General features: G+C 39.6%; 1 protein-coding gene across 4 annotated transcripts in view; it reads left to right on the top strand.

Moving 5' to 3' along the window:
* The window catches only part of LOC108756156 (putative polypeptide N-acetylgalactosaminyltransferase 9), a 229,556-nt gene that overhangs the window by 211,096 nt on the left and 4,470 nt on the right, over positions 1–13,990 (top strand). For 2 of the 4 annotated variants that reach the window (XM_018499761.1, XM_018499762.1), the window contains 5 exons: positions 183–381; positions 739–908; positions 2,187–2,315; positions 10,118–10,228; positions 11,814–11,918. In XM_018499761.1, the coding sequence (XP_018355263.1) occupies positions 183–381; positions 739–908; positions 2,187–2,315; positions 10,118–10,228; positions 11,814–11,918 (714 nt within the window). The remainder of the gene's footprint in view (positions 1–182; positions 382–738; positions 909–2,186; positions 2,316–10,117; positions 10,229–11,813; positions 11,919–13,990) is intronic. The other 2 variants (XM_018499764.1, XM_018499763.1) reach the window with 2 other exon arrangements.

Raw genomic sequence — 13,990 nt, 5'->3', positions numbered from 1 at the left:
GCGATAAAAAAAAGTAAATAAATAAAACTGGAAAATGTAATTGTAAGATGTCAATTGATGTTATTTAAATGACATTCAAGTCTCATTTTATAAAGTTACTATCAACTTGTAATATTTTATGATCAAAAAGTCGTGATCATTTATGGGCGGATTCTTGACATATATCAACATTTGTTAACAAGTTCAATTGGCACGCGGTACCAGAGAGGGAGAGAAAGAGGCACAAAAACCCGGCCGAACCCGTTTGGTCACCAACGATGGCTGGCGGCCTCTTTTCAATAGACCGAGCCTTCTTCGAACGGATCGGCACGTACGATAGCGGCTTCGACATATGGGGCGGCGAGAATCTTGAGTTATCATTTAAAACCTGGATGTGCGGAGGTAAGACAGCGCGATGAGCGACAAAGAAAGGTGTTTTGTTTATCTAATTTAGGAAACTGAAGTTCTAAGTCACTTAGTACAGTAATCTTATTGTATAATATGGAAGACTTATCTTTTTTTTTTTATTTTGTTCTTGACGCTAAATGCGAATTGTCTTCCTTTTATGCATTATATTTTCGTCGTTCTTCGTTTCGAAAAAAATTGCACGCATCTATATTTTTATTTAAACGTTCCTTCTTTTATTTTCATGTTTTACCTATTTGCATTCGTACGATTCTTAAAATTAGCCAGCGACGTGCAAGCGTATAATTCAACCGGATGAAAACATTAATCTAATAACTCTCGACGCGTTCTCAGGCACCCTGGAAATCGTGCCGTGCTCGCACGTGGGTCACATCTTTAGGAAACGTTCGCCTTACAAGTGGCGCAACGGCGTGAACGTGCTCAAGAGGAACAGCATAAGACTGAGCGAAGTGTGGCTGGACGAGTACGCCAAGTACTACTATCAGAGGATAGGTCACGACAAGGTGAGTACTTGCATCGTCGCATGCATAACTTTCTTTTCATGTACAAACCTCTTGTGCAAATGCTACGGGGGAGCAATCCACGTAGCGAGTTATCGTAGTACGATCGATGTAAGTGGCGGAAAATAAAATGAGACAGGGATTTTATACGATTGAATGAAAACGAACGTACTTCGGTCAACGTTCAACAATATTCGTATAAACAGATGGAGAAACATTGTGTAATATAAAAACGTAGGGATAATTTTTTTTAAAAATCTATATTCGAAGTTATATCGAGTTGCAGCACATACTCTCTGTCAGGAAATAGGTAATTAGTGATAAATTATCTTTTATCGTGAGCTAAAGATCCCATTTCTTGCCACGGTGTATCGGTAAACCATCGAGTATGTTTCTTTAATCCAAGTTTCCCGTAAACATTGGCTGAATGGGGTTGGTTGGAATGGGATGAAGGATAACGATAAAGGTGGTCGATGATGGAGAGGATCGTAGACCAAGACTTGTCGTAAAAAGGGCCATAAACGCGCCAAGTGCCCTTAAGGCTCGCGCGCATGTCCTCGCTCTCCTCCGTCGGAGGACGTTTCTTTCGTCCCCTTCTATAACGATCTGTCATTTATCCTTGATGCTTGTCCGCCCCTGCTCTCCTGCCGAGATCCAATCGGCGAGATAAATCGAAGCGTAGAGAATAAATCGCTTCCGTAAGCACGTCGCTCTATGTAATGATCGAATCTATCGAGAATGTCGTCCTCATGGATGGCTTCATAATGTAATGAGATAAATCGCTCTTTGTTTATCTCTATTTTTAGGCGTGAGTAAAGGTTCGCAGTAGTAATATCAATGGTTGGGTTAGACAGTGTTGGAAACACAAGATGGGACAGTGTTGAATAAAAAAATTAAACAGCGTTTTATTATTGAAAAATAATTATGGTAAAATAAAAAAATAATAAAACTTCCTTCACCAATTTCCTTGTTTCTGCGAATTAATTTGAATTATAGTAAAAAATTTTTTAATAAATATTTCCTATTCCAAGGGATATATAAAAGTCCTATGAATTATAAATTTACTTTATTCACCATTTATTTTTAATCGATAGATTATTCTTCAACTATTATTTTTATTTTTTTATGTTTTATAAATTTTTTAATTATTATTTGCGAATGTGTGATCTCTCTCTCTCTCTCTCTCTCTCTCTCTTTATGTTTATTTTAATATCTACACAATTTTCATATTTTTTATCTTTTATTGCGAGCATAATTCTACTACACGCTGAACTTTTGTAGGGGAACTACGGCGACATATCGGAGCGAAAAACTCTTAGGAAGAAACTGGGGTGCAAGTCGTTCAAGTGGTACCTGGACAACGTTTACCCGGAACTCTTCATTCCGGGCGAGGCAGTCGCCTCTGGAGAGGTAAGACTATTCCACATTCTCCTCTTGAACGCTTTTTTTCAGCGGCTGCTGACGTTACGCGGCTCGAGAAATACCACCAATCGGAATGAAGGAAGAGAAAGCGGAAACGATGAGGGAACGACCGGTTCCATCTTTAACGACGTTGCCGTGGCTTTGATCCATCAAGGTGTCGGGTTACAACATTCGAAGGCTCTTTGTGAAAGGAAATGTAGTCAGTTAGATAGATGGAGTCATCAAAAAAGAGTCGAATTATTCTTCTTTTTTCTATTGTTTTTTATATAAGCTACGAATATCTTTTTCACCGTGATATTCGTTGTTATAGTAACACTTTTGATACATGAGAAAAAATGAAATTTTTTACCTCATTACACCTTTTTAATTAGCTTTTTATTTAAAAAAAAAATGTTGAAATATAAAGCAATTTCGACAAATTCAGTTTAAATATTGTAAAGCGGTAAAATCTTGTTCTTCGATTAATTAATACATTTCCTCGAGTTTGAATATTAGCAGCAAGAGGCGTTGATCGATGTCGACGAGCTCATGACACTGGAAACATGCCGCTTTGATTGCGAAACAATGTGAATCGTGGTCGGAGCAATTGCGATCGGATTGCGGATGGAGGCTTGTCCGATATCTAATCGGAAATCGATTCCCACAGATCGATATTATAGATTCTTAGGTTACGTAGTATAGCTGGTTTTGCCAATGCAACTTGATTACAAAGCAAACGCCTTTACAGAAGAAGTTGTCTTTCGTTCCTCTGTAAAAGCAATCCGGAAATTTTTCTTCGAACATGTCCATCGCACCTGATCTTTTCATGTTGATGTTAAACATTAAATGTTTTTTTTTTAGATAAAACAAGATTCAAAGTCAAATATTAATGAGAAATTCAAAAACTAACAAAAACTAATAAGTTTTTTACTCCTTTAATTGAAACAAATTAGAAAAATATAATATAAAATTAATAACAGTTTTTAGTACAGACTACAGAATTTAACGGTTATTTAACGATTATTTAATGGTTATTAATTAGCGCAAGTCTTCTTAATATTAAATATCTATAAACCTTAGACATTTCAACTCGTGGTTTGAATTTTCTTCAACAATATTTCCCCCTAACGTAGCAGTTCGAATATTACATCGCAAAATAATATCTTCCAAGTTTTTTCTCTCAAAAAATTGACACGTCAACTATTGTGAGGTAAGTCACAATACTCACAAAATTAATAAGCTGAAAACTTAAGCTCACAAAGTCGACGCCTCTACATTGAACAATATATCGTGTGCCAAATTTTGTGCATGGTTAATATGTTAAAAATTTAATCAAAAGTTAAAACAAGAACTGGGAGAAAAATTTGTGTCATGTCATTCCGACAGTCAGTTGAATAATAATGATCACATTAAAAGTAAAATAAGCGGAAAATGATCAAACATTTAAGTTTAATTAGACATTTTATAAATTTTCATTGATAAAAGTAATTATATCTCCATATCGCGAAATGTGAATAAATTATTTTATTTTCCAAACAGAAAGAAATATATAATACTGTGATTCTGATCGGTCTAAATTTTTTGTAATGCTTCTGAATGAAGGCAATAATAATAGGCAAGATATCTAATCGCAAAACTTTATTAATCAATTAGGAACCGAATCTTTTCTATGCTACACCATTACACTATGATTGATTTCACGATGGTGCCGGTTGTCGTGCTCCATATTCCAGGACTCATTGACATACTAGGAAAGAGGAGCGAGAGAAGAAGGAGAAACGAGAATGCAGTAGCAAAATCGCTAGTTGTATCCCGACGCGCGCGAAATTTCAAGCGGGGCTGTCTTTTTTTTTCTCGTAACCCTCGTTTTGCTGCAAAATAAAAAACACGTGCGCATAAATATCGGGCAGAGGCGACGAGCGACAGACTCGTCAAAGCTACACGCGAGCCATCCGTGCGAACCCGTCACGACTGATAGTGCATTAATATCGCTTGGACGCGCGATTCATGGCAAACGATCAATCACACGGAGATTTATTTCCGTTGTGTTGTTCCTCCCTTTTCTTCCTCCTCTTCTTCGTTCTCCTCTTCATCCTTTTGCTGTATTCCGTCTTGGTATATATCGGTAATTACCGAATGATTGTCGGATCTCGTTGCGGTTGCCAACGTGACGATATTGTCACCGTTGGATTATTCACAGAGATTATTCACGGGTAATCCAAATCGTCAAAGATGCGAATCGTCATAAGATATACATGTAAGAGAACGAGAAGAATAGAATGGGAACGTAAACTCTAGCTCGTTTTATTAAGTTTCAATGCCAGCGAGAAACTTCTAAATTTGTACGTCGAAATCGGTCTGCTCTCGTCACAAATGTAGAAATTTATTCGCGATATCGCACCATTTATCCACGGTTTGATTTATTCACGGCTGTTTCCAGTTCCAGTAACCGCTTCTGCGCGTTTAATCAATCTTTTATCGGCGTCTCGTCGCCGCAAATATTGTTGACGTGTTTTATTAATCAATTCGTTTCGATATGTACGCGCGATTCGGGGCACACACTGACTGTTAGTTATTTCACAATTTATTTTCACCGCGTTAGCTACCCGCGTCACTCCGTTCCGCTGCATTCGTAATTGCAAAATGATTGCAACCGTTATCGAGGGATAAATCCGCCTTCCCAGCCTTGGGATGGGGTACCTTGCATTTCCACGCGGATCGTTACACGTTACTCTCTTCACATGCAGCGTGCCGCTCCGTGACAAAGTCACGGTACGTAGGCACCGGTATTAACGACGTTGCACCGACGGATAAATTGCAGCGTCACGCGACACGAATATTTCATACTTCATCATTCTTCCTCTCTCGCTTTCCTTCCAATTTCCTTTTGTTCCTTGAATTTTATCATAAGCCAACAGTGCATTAACCCAGCAACCGGTGCGCCGGTGTTTAACACCAATGTTCAACGCAGTCGCGAAGAAAGTAAAACGCTTGTAGCGTAAAGCCTTTTTTCCCTTCTCGGAGTTTTTTGTTCTCGGAGAAAATCCGAATCTAGGAAATAGAACGCGTCACTTGGAGAATTTAGCAAAAACACGAAATATATTGTCATCATAATTCACATTTATTTATCTAGGATTGATAAACGTCGGTTACGATCAAATGATACTTACCCATTGTATTATCTATATTGTTATAAAGTCTAATTTTGTTAAATTGATTCATCACACAATTCTGATCATCCCTCTCATCTATCGTTACTGTGTAACGGTAACATATAACGTTGAACGTTTTGCGTGTAGATATTTCGTTGCGTTCCGCAACACGACATTCAGTTGTGTTGTCGATTAATCGTGTTATTGAATAATGCATTCTATCATCCATCCCCGCCTATTTTCAACCCTATGCAGAGAATCGTGGGGTTCCCTGGCGGGGGGGGGGGGGTTAAACCTCGGCTTGCATTACAGGCGTCGCAGTGTCACGCGACTCAAATATTTCGTGCTCGTGCCCATCCCCCTTACTCTCATTTATCTCTGTCTACCCTCCGCGCGCGCTCTTTCTCACCTCGGCCGTCTCTTTTTCACGCCCGGTCTCGGCACGTCTCGTTATCTTCACACTTCACTTGAATTTCTCGTATCGGGATCATCTTCGTCCTCGGCGCCTATCTCCGCGCACGCCGTATAAGATAACCGGGCATACTAAAGTTCGCTGTACCGGAAATTCTGAGTAAGTTTCGAGCGCGCGTCTCGTTGCTTCCCTTATCAGGGAAATATTTTAGCTTTTAATAATACCGAAAGCTATTAGGGACGTGCCGTCCAGTGATAAATATTTCGTTTCATAGACTTGATGGACGAAGATAATTTACGAAATAATTATTTACGACAACTACGATTCGAAAGGCAGAAATTCGTTCATATCGTACCAAAAATGGAAATGTATATATATGTCGAAAAAAATGTATACATATCCATACACTTTATGCTATGAAAACCAAAATGGACGGAATTTTTAGAATATATTTATATAAATATATTTCCACTTTTTAGAAATATGTGTGTTTGCGTGTGTCGATAAAGTCAGTTATAAATGTCGCTACTTTTAAATAAATATTCTTCTGTTCTGGAAGAAATGAAGAACTAGCATGTGTGCACTCGATAAAAGTAAAACATTTCTTAATTTTTAATTTAAAAGTAAAAATAGAAGTTAAAAATATTTTAAATATCGGGAGCACATACATACCGATTCTCTCCGTTTCTTCCAAGAATATATATCTACGTTTAGAAAATAGCGACACTTACAGCTGATTTTTTTCGATACGTTAATCTTTATATAATATTTACACTTAACATATCTATTTTCGCACAGAAAAAGACAATGACAAATTTACGTGTTTAGATAAATTAAAATTTTTCAATTCCTCAAATTCTCTGCGATATTTGCAAACATGAAGCGCGATTCGACATGAAACTCTTGATTTTGTTATCGCAAATTATACAGACACGTAACACGTAAAATTAGGGGTAGACTTTGGATAGGTGATTTATTTCTCTCTCGTTCATCATACAATATTTTCACCGCACTATCGAGGAATTAAGATATCGACAGTTACGTATATACGTTTCTGTATTTCATTGCATTTCATTTTACATGTATAGTATGTTTGTCGAGGATGAAATAGCATTGAGATATATGCTCTCGCATAGTGTTTCGTACGCACGTATTCATGCGCACAAATTGTGGCACTCCGTCGCGTTGTTTGCGAGACAAAAGCCGCTGGTCATGGCACCGCTGGTTCTCGCGAATCACAATTTCACGGCACTGCCGACATGACGCACGGTATGTACACGCGTTCCGCCGTGCGAAGGCAATATTCCGATCGAACATGATAATAAAAAGCGACGGAATTCGAAATAGTTCGAGAGTTCGAATACTATCGACCGATCCCCTTGTTCCCCGCCGCTTTTTACTTCCCTTGTCTTCCCTCTGTCTGCCTTGTCGTTTGTTGCGATCCACTCACGTTTTCCCTTGGATAAGGCGAGGAATGCATTTCACTCTTTTCCTTTTCTTCCCTTTTTTTTTTTTCGCCTTTCCTTTCTTTCTCTGTCCAAGCGCACTGACACCGGCATTCACGAAGTGGGCGGAACAGGCAAGCTAAAAGGAAGCGCATCGCGGAAAAAGGAGGAATATATAAAGGACGGGCGCGCATTTTCGCGAAGTAGCATTTACGTGGTCGCGCACTTTGGAATGCGATCCATGCCACACACGAAATAACAATTTCGTCGTTTAAGTTGCACGGCATACCGGTAGAACTCGTTTGTGCCGATCCTAGATTATCCGCACGCAATCATTTGTTCTTCTAAGTTGTTGCTATGTGTTGTCGAGAATATCGAGACGCGTTTGTTCCAAAAATTAGGAAATATTCGTATTCACGCGTAAGCTTATTTTCTTGCAACACACATACAATCTCTGTTTTTAAATTTACGCAAATTTTGCGTAATTTATTTAATTAATCAGTCTAACATGAATCTTTAAATTGAAAGTTTTATAATAATTTCTTTTAATACTAAAATGCCTGCAAAACATTTTATCATAATTTATACATAACGCTGACAAATAATCTCGATACTCGTCTACGTAGAACCAGTATTTCTGCATAATGTGCAATATGCTTCTAGCTAAATAAATTCGATTTATTTAAAAAATTCCATATTCTGTAAAACAACAATTTCGAAATTCGAAATCTTTATCGCATTGCCGTTTTCGATTGCATTTCGAAATGCAATCGGCGATATCACAATAACAGAATTTATGTACGACGAGGATTTTGGACTTTATTGTCGCATTGTACACAAAATAACAATTCCGTTCGAGGCGAAACTTATATTCCCACTGTCTTCCGTCCGAGTTTCTCGCCCTTCTTCTCTCTCTCTCTCTCTCTCTCTCTCCCTCCCCTCTTTACTTTTTATTTGCTTTCGCTGAACCGGCTAAATCACGCTCGACTTTCCTATCGTATGGGAGGAAGAGGGATGACTGGATTTATAGTTCGCACGGCTCTACGACGGTCCAGAAATCGTACACGACGTGAATAATTTCGAATGTGCACGTGTTTCTACGTACGTGCAGGGGAGAGCGTATATTTCTCCGGGGGGTATACCACGATTTTTGAGTCGTTCTACGCGAACTGCATGGATTCCCTATGCAAAACCGCATGGAATGATAAAAACGCAATGCAGAACGCGATTTTGTTTAACCCTTACAATCTTGCATCGATCCCACATCCTACGATATGATTTTTTTAATAAAACATTTATAATATCTTTGAATGCAGCGCTTGTTGCATATACAGGGTGAGTCAGAGTCGACTTGAACCAGCTTTTGAACCGTATGAGAAAATAATTGACTGCACACGTTATAATTCAATTAGTAATTATGAAGTCGAGAATTTTCTCACAGGGTAAAAAGTTGGTTCGACAACCCTCATTCACCCTGTATAATCTTTCCAGAAATATTCTTGAAAAATCACTGGTTAACGTTAGTAAATTTTTTTCTCATACGTACGAATGAATGCAGAGATTTACCGGGGAAAAATGAAGGAGACACGTTCTTCTTTGGATTATAAAATAATGAGGTATGAAATTCGAAAAATGTCCGAAATACGTGACTTCCCGCGGTATTATATTATTTCGAGCTCTCCAACTCTCTGCAGAGTTAGGATCGTAAAGTTGTCTAAATACCAGATCACATTTCTCATTGAGTTCACTAAGAGCCTTCGAGCTACCCTTTAATAATGCCAGCGGAGCAGGAGCTTTGAAAATTTTATCGACCTCCAGGATACCTGGTTATAAATCACCGAGTTTTTATTCCAGCCGACCGACGACGAGGACGCCGACGAGGACGGCTCCTACGAGGGTGAAGGCGAGGGATATAGACACAGGGATGGGGCGGGATAGAGGAGGGGAAGGGAATAAAGATGTTCACGTTGAAACTGCAACGACCACAGAATTCTTGCATGCAGTGAAATCAGGACTGCTGACTGAGCGCCGTAACTGAATGCACCTGCTGTTACACGCAGGCACATGTGCACACACACACACACACACACACACACACACACACACACACACACACACACACACGCACGCACACATTTCCACATACACACACGTATATACATCGTATGGCTCGGTCGTGAACACACGCGTCGGACCGAGCGAAATACGAGCAGACCTCATTTTCAATTTGTTTCCGTCTATTTGAAAAATGGAGAACGCAATCCGCGGTCCCCGCTTTGCCAGGCATGCATACCGCAGAATCTGTGCATGAAAAAAAGAAGAACCATTGCGCAACGAGGAGCGTGACTTTTCTGCCTTTTCATACTCTGTTTTTAGGATTCTCGCGAGAGATCGAGATCAACGAATCTCGTTACCAGAAATAGAAAAACATTACTTCATCAATCTAATTATTACATTATTTTTACAGGTATAAAAGAGCGCCGTGTGTATTTTCATAATCTGATTTTAAATAAGGCAGAGAGCGTCAAACGATTTTTGCATCGACATTTCGAACTGAATACTCATTCGCGTTTAATTCGTTCGAGAATAATTTTCCATTTTAATTCGAAAGTTTCACGATGAAACGTCAAGGCGTGGTGTAATAACAAAAATGTTAAACAGAAATGTCCAAATGGCAGCATCGTTGACGTTACTTTTTCTCTCGGTAATCTGTTTATTAATATGTACATATATTCTCTCGGGTATTACTAACGGTGCGACGGATGTACGCTAATGTCCGAAAAAATTACTAACAACAAACAGGTCCGAAACCTCGGCGAAGGCGGTAACACCTGTCTGGACTCGCCCGCTCGCAAGGCCGATTTGCACAAACCGTGCGGACTGTATCCCTGTCATCGACAGGGTGGAAATCAGGTACAATACGACACCCTCCTGAAAAATTTCCTTCACCCACACAAAACACATTGTCCCATGAAATGCTTGCCCATGCTTGATGTGTGCAACTGTTGTCCACAAAGTTCAAAATGGAAACACGATTTTTGTTGAATTTCATTTGATTTTTACACTCCGCTATAAAGTTCTCCACTGGCTGTCACTGGCGTTTGCAGGTATTATACATAGGTACGAGCTTGTGACTATATTTCGAGACGCTCGAACGTTTACAATTGTTTGTTACGATAGTATATCCACTGTAGAATAACGTATTTAGTTTTATCACGTCACAGTGTCAAGATTGTAATCAAAATAATACGTACGTAAAAGAAATTAAAGATTCTGTGAGTAATCAAATTTCGGTCATTTGATTTATAAATTGAATTATAGTATGAATCAATTTATAAATCAAAGAATTTAATACGTACCGGTGTGATGAACTATATTGATAGCAATCAATTGTTCTGCTACTCGACATATATATACAAAATAACAATGGAAAAGTTGCTAAAATTAAATAGTTGTTATTTTGTTGAAACGAATGAATAGAATAAAAGGAAGTAAAATGAATATCACCCTGAGAAATTCGTCATTTTGATTGGGCAGCAAAAATCTACATTTCTAAATTGTATGATATAAGTTATAAAGCAACATTAGAAAAAAAACTTGGCTAGTTCTATGACTCATTGTAGAATAACGTATCAGTAATACATATTTAGAATACTTTGCTATGAGCAGCATTTTCATGAAAGTTTATCTAAAATGCTTTGAAGGCAAAATTATTAATATAGAAAGTGTATTAATAGTTTTTAAAAGTGCCTCGATTATTTTTTGTATACAAGGTCAGATAATTATTTTATTTTAAAAATATATGTTTATATATATATTTATATATTAACTAAACGAATCGTTGGCTTCCTTATAATTTTTTATTTTTAATATATATTATCACATATATATATTCTTTTTGCACTATTTAATAAAAAAATGCCTCTTCTGTAGTATAGTATTTAATTCATTCTGTTTTATCTCATTTTATTCGCTTTTATCTCTTTTATTACAAAATAATAACTATTTAGTTTCTGCAAAATTTTCGAATTGTCTTGTATGAACTGATTGTTTTGCCTTTCAGCCGCGGAAACAACGATAGCGCCTGTTAGTCAATGCGAACCGCCGGTATTTAGTTTAATTATTATCGTATAATCCTGCGTGAATAAACAATGTACACGGATTGATATCGTTTCGAAATGTGCGTCTCGTAATTCCACTGCGAAGCTAATTGAAGCTACATACCAAATTACTAGAAAATCGAGTTTCCGTTTCATTGGCGATACATATCGATCCATTATCATTCCCCCGACGATGGCCGAGTGCCTAATCGCACCCGTGCTTGTTCATTTAATGCCATGTGTGTGTTCGCGCTTCCGGCTGCTTGGATATTCTCGAACTTGCGGCGCGGAAATAGACAAAATCGTGCGCTGTCGCGCACGAAACATGCTGGTGGATGAGCGAATCTTTCACGTTCCCAGAGTAACCGTGTGAATCTTTCTCTTGAATTCTAACGCAGATACGACAAGTTACTAGCGGAATGTGTATAGATTCATCGGGGAAAATCGAAGACCTACATCAACCAGTGGGCATGTATCCCTGTCACCGTCAAGGCGGCAATCAGGTACACACTCGCGAATCCCGCCAATTTTCAGCAATCTTAAACAATACTAAGCTGATTTGAAAACGATTGTGACTAACGGTCTAACGGACGTATTCACATGATATTACCCATCGGTGCTTTCCTAATCGGTCGATAGGTGGATGGCAGGCATATTTCTGATCTAATATCTGGTTTCGGGGTTATAAATCTACGCGACTTGCAAGAACAACTTGCGGAAACACCTTGGAAAACGCATGTGCGATCGCGTGCATGCTAACCTGGCACTAATCGCCCTGCGTTTCGACGCGATTAGTGGCATCGCTAATCTGGTGCAGGTGCTCATCAATCCATGCCGCCTCTACTCTGCCTCTCTGGGGTGAGATGACCCCAATCGTTGCCTTTTGGCACGATTTCTTACCACGTTATCATCATTTCTCACACTGATATAGTAGACTTAGATTTAATCATCGACTTGGCCTCCTCCCATTACCCACGTACAAGAGAAGTGAAAATATTAAAGTGCAAATGTCGCCTAAATATCGCATGCACCTGGACACTTTTTTACTACTCTATCCATCCTTTTTCATCTTTTCACAATGTAAATTTCATCTTTCGTACGTGCGTTGTACAATATTTCATCGCGCAACTTTCAGCTCTCAAAACGAAAGGCTTGGTGTATAATAATTGCTTTGATAAAAATAAATCCGAATGTAATTGTTTATCACGGGTTTTCTCGCGTCTCTTTCCCTTTTACCTACCTACCGTCGATGGCAAACGCATCGCGGGCAGAACGCGCGAGAAACAACAGCGGCAATTTCATCAACGACCCACTCCGTTCATTTATTAGCGAGCTTACGCTTGTCACTCGACGGATTCGAGCCAGTACCATGTAAATCCGTGCTTTATCTTGTTTCTTGCACTCGTTCGGTCGATTGCGCGGTCTGTTATTAGAGCTCACACACGAAACACGCTCGCACACGCGTGCGTAGGTATTCCCGCATTTCCTGTCTTTCACGTACGAAGCACCACGTGTATACGTGTACGCGAATACCGAAACGCCGGGGCATTTAACAACCGGTGGCGACCGGTTACAACCAAAAACACAATCAGTCGGCGGTGCTTGCTTAGCCCGGTAAAGCGCTGCTTTAATTTAGCTGTTTGCCCTCGCAATTAAGCCGCGGTTTCACGGCAATTACGCTTTCGGTCGTCGCCCGCGTGACACTGATAAAGTCACGATTCTCTATGCTCTACGTGGGGAAAAGGGACGCAGCGCTGGGATGCACATCGGCGATTCGGGATCAGTCGTGAGCGCGGATGATGGAAGATGAATAATCGTATCATCGGATGGAAGGCGAGTGCATCGCGAGAGATAGCCGTTGCGGTCGTCGGATGGTCAGTTTACACACACCACACGCATATATCTTCTCCCTCTCCCTCTCCCTCTCTCTCTATTTCTCTCTGCTGTACACATAGAATTATCATCATGCTCAGAAATCGTGATATAACATCGCTATCCCGTTGTAATCGCACTACATATTACTGAACACAATGCGCACCGATAACGCGTCGTCCCTCGTGAAATCCCATCGCCGTCGGCCGTTTTCGAATTTTCCTTTCTCTTTTCCACCACTTCACGTGCGAAAAGCAATACGGTTACGTCGATAGAGACAAGCATGCGAGATGGACATAGCGATGTGCGTTAGATAACACACTTGCACTACATGTACTTCGGGCAAACGCAACATAATATACTCTGATTTGAGTGAGAGTTTCAGGCAGAATGGAAACGCGGGTCGTGCATGGCTAACGACGCTTGATGATACATGTGTGCGGTGAATGCTTGCTTCTCGTTATCCCCCGTACCCACTATCCCCTAATTATACTTGTAAAGCACTTCAAAACAACTATATTGTCGACCCGACGGTTCTGACAGCCGCAGTCCCGAAATTCACAGTCCGCGCTCGTTCATTGTATTAAATTAATGATAATTATGATCGCGCGAATATACGCGCGCGCGTACACGCGGATCCGCGACGAGTCTTTTTTTTTTTTTTTTGCGCCGTTATTTCTTTCATTTATCGCGCTATTATCCG

The sequence above is a fragment of the Trachymyrmex septentrionalis genome, unplaced genomic scaffold (genome assembly GCF_001594115.1).
Source record: "Trachymyrmex septentrionalis isolate Tsep2-gDNA-1 unplaced genomic scaffold, Tsep1.0 scaffold96, whole genome shotgun sequence".
Classification (NCBI taxonomy): Eukaryota; Metazoa; Arthropoda; class Insecta; order Hymenoptera; family Formicidae; genus Trachymyrmex; species Trachymyrmex septentrionalis.
Note: the sequence above shows the minus strand (reverse complement) of the source record. Positions and strands in the feature narration are given on the sequence as shown.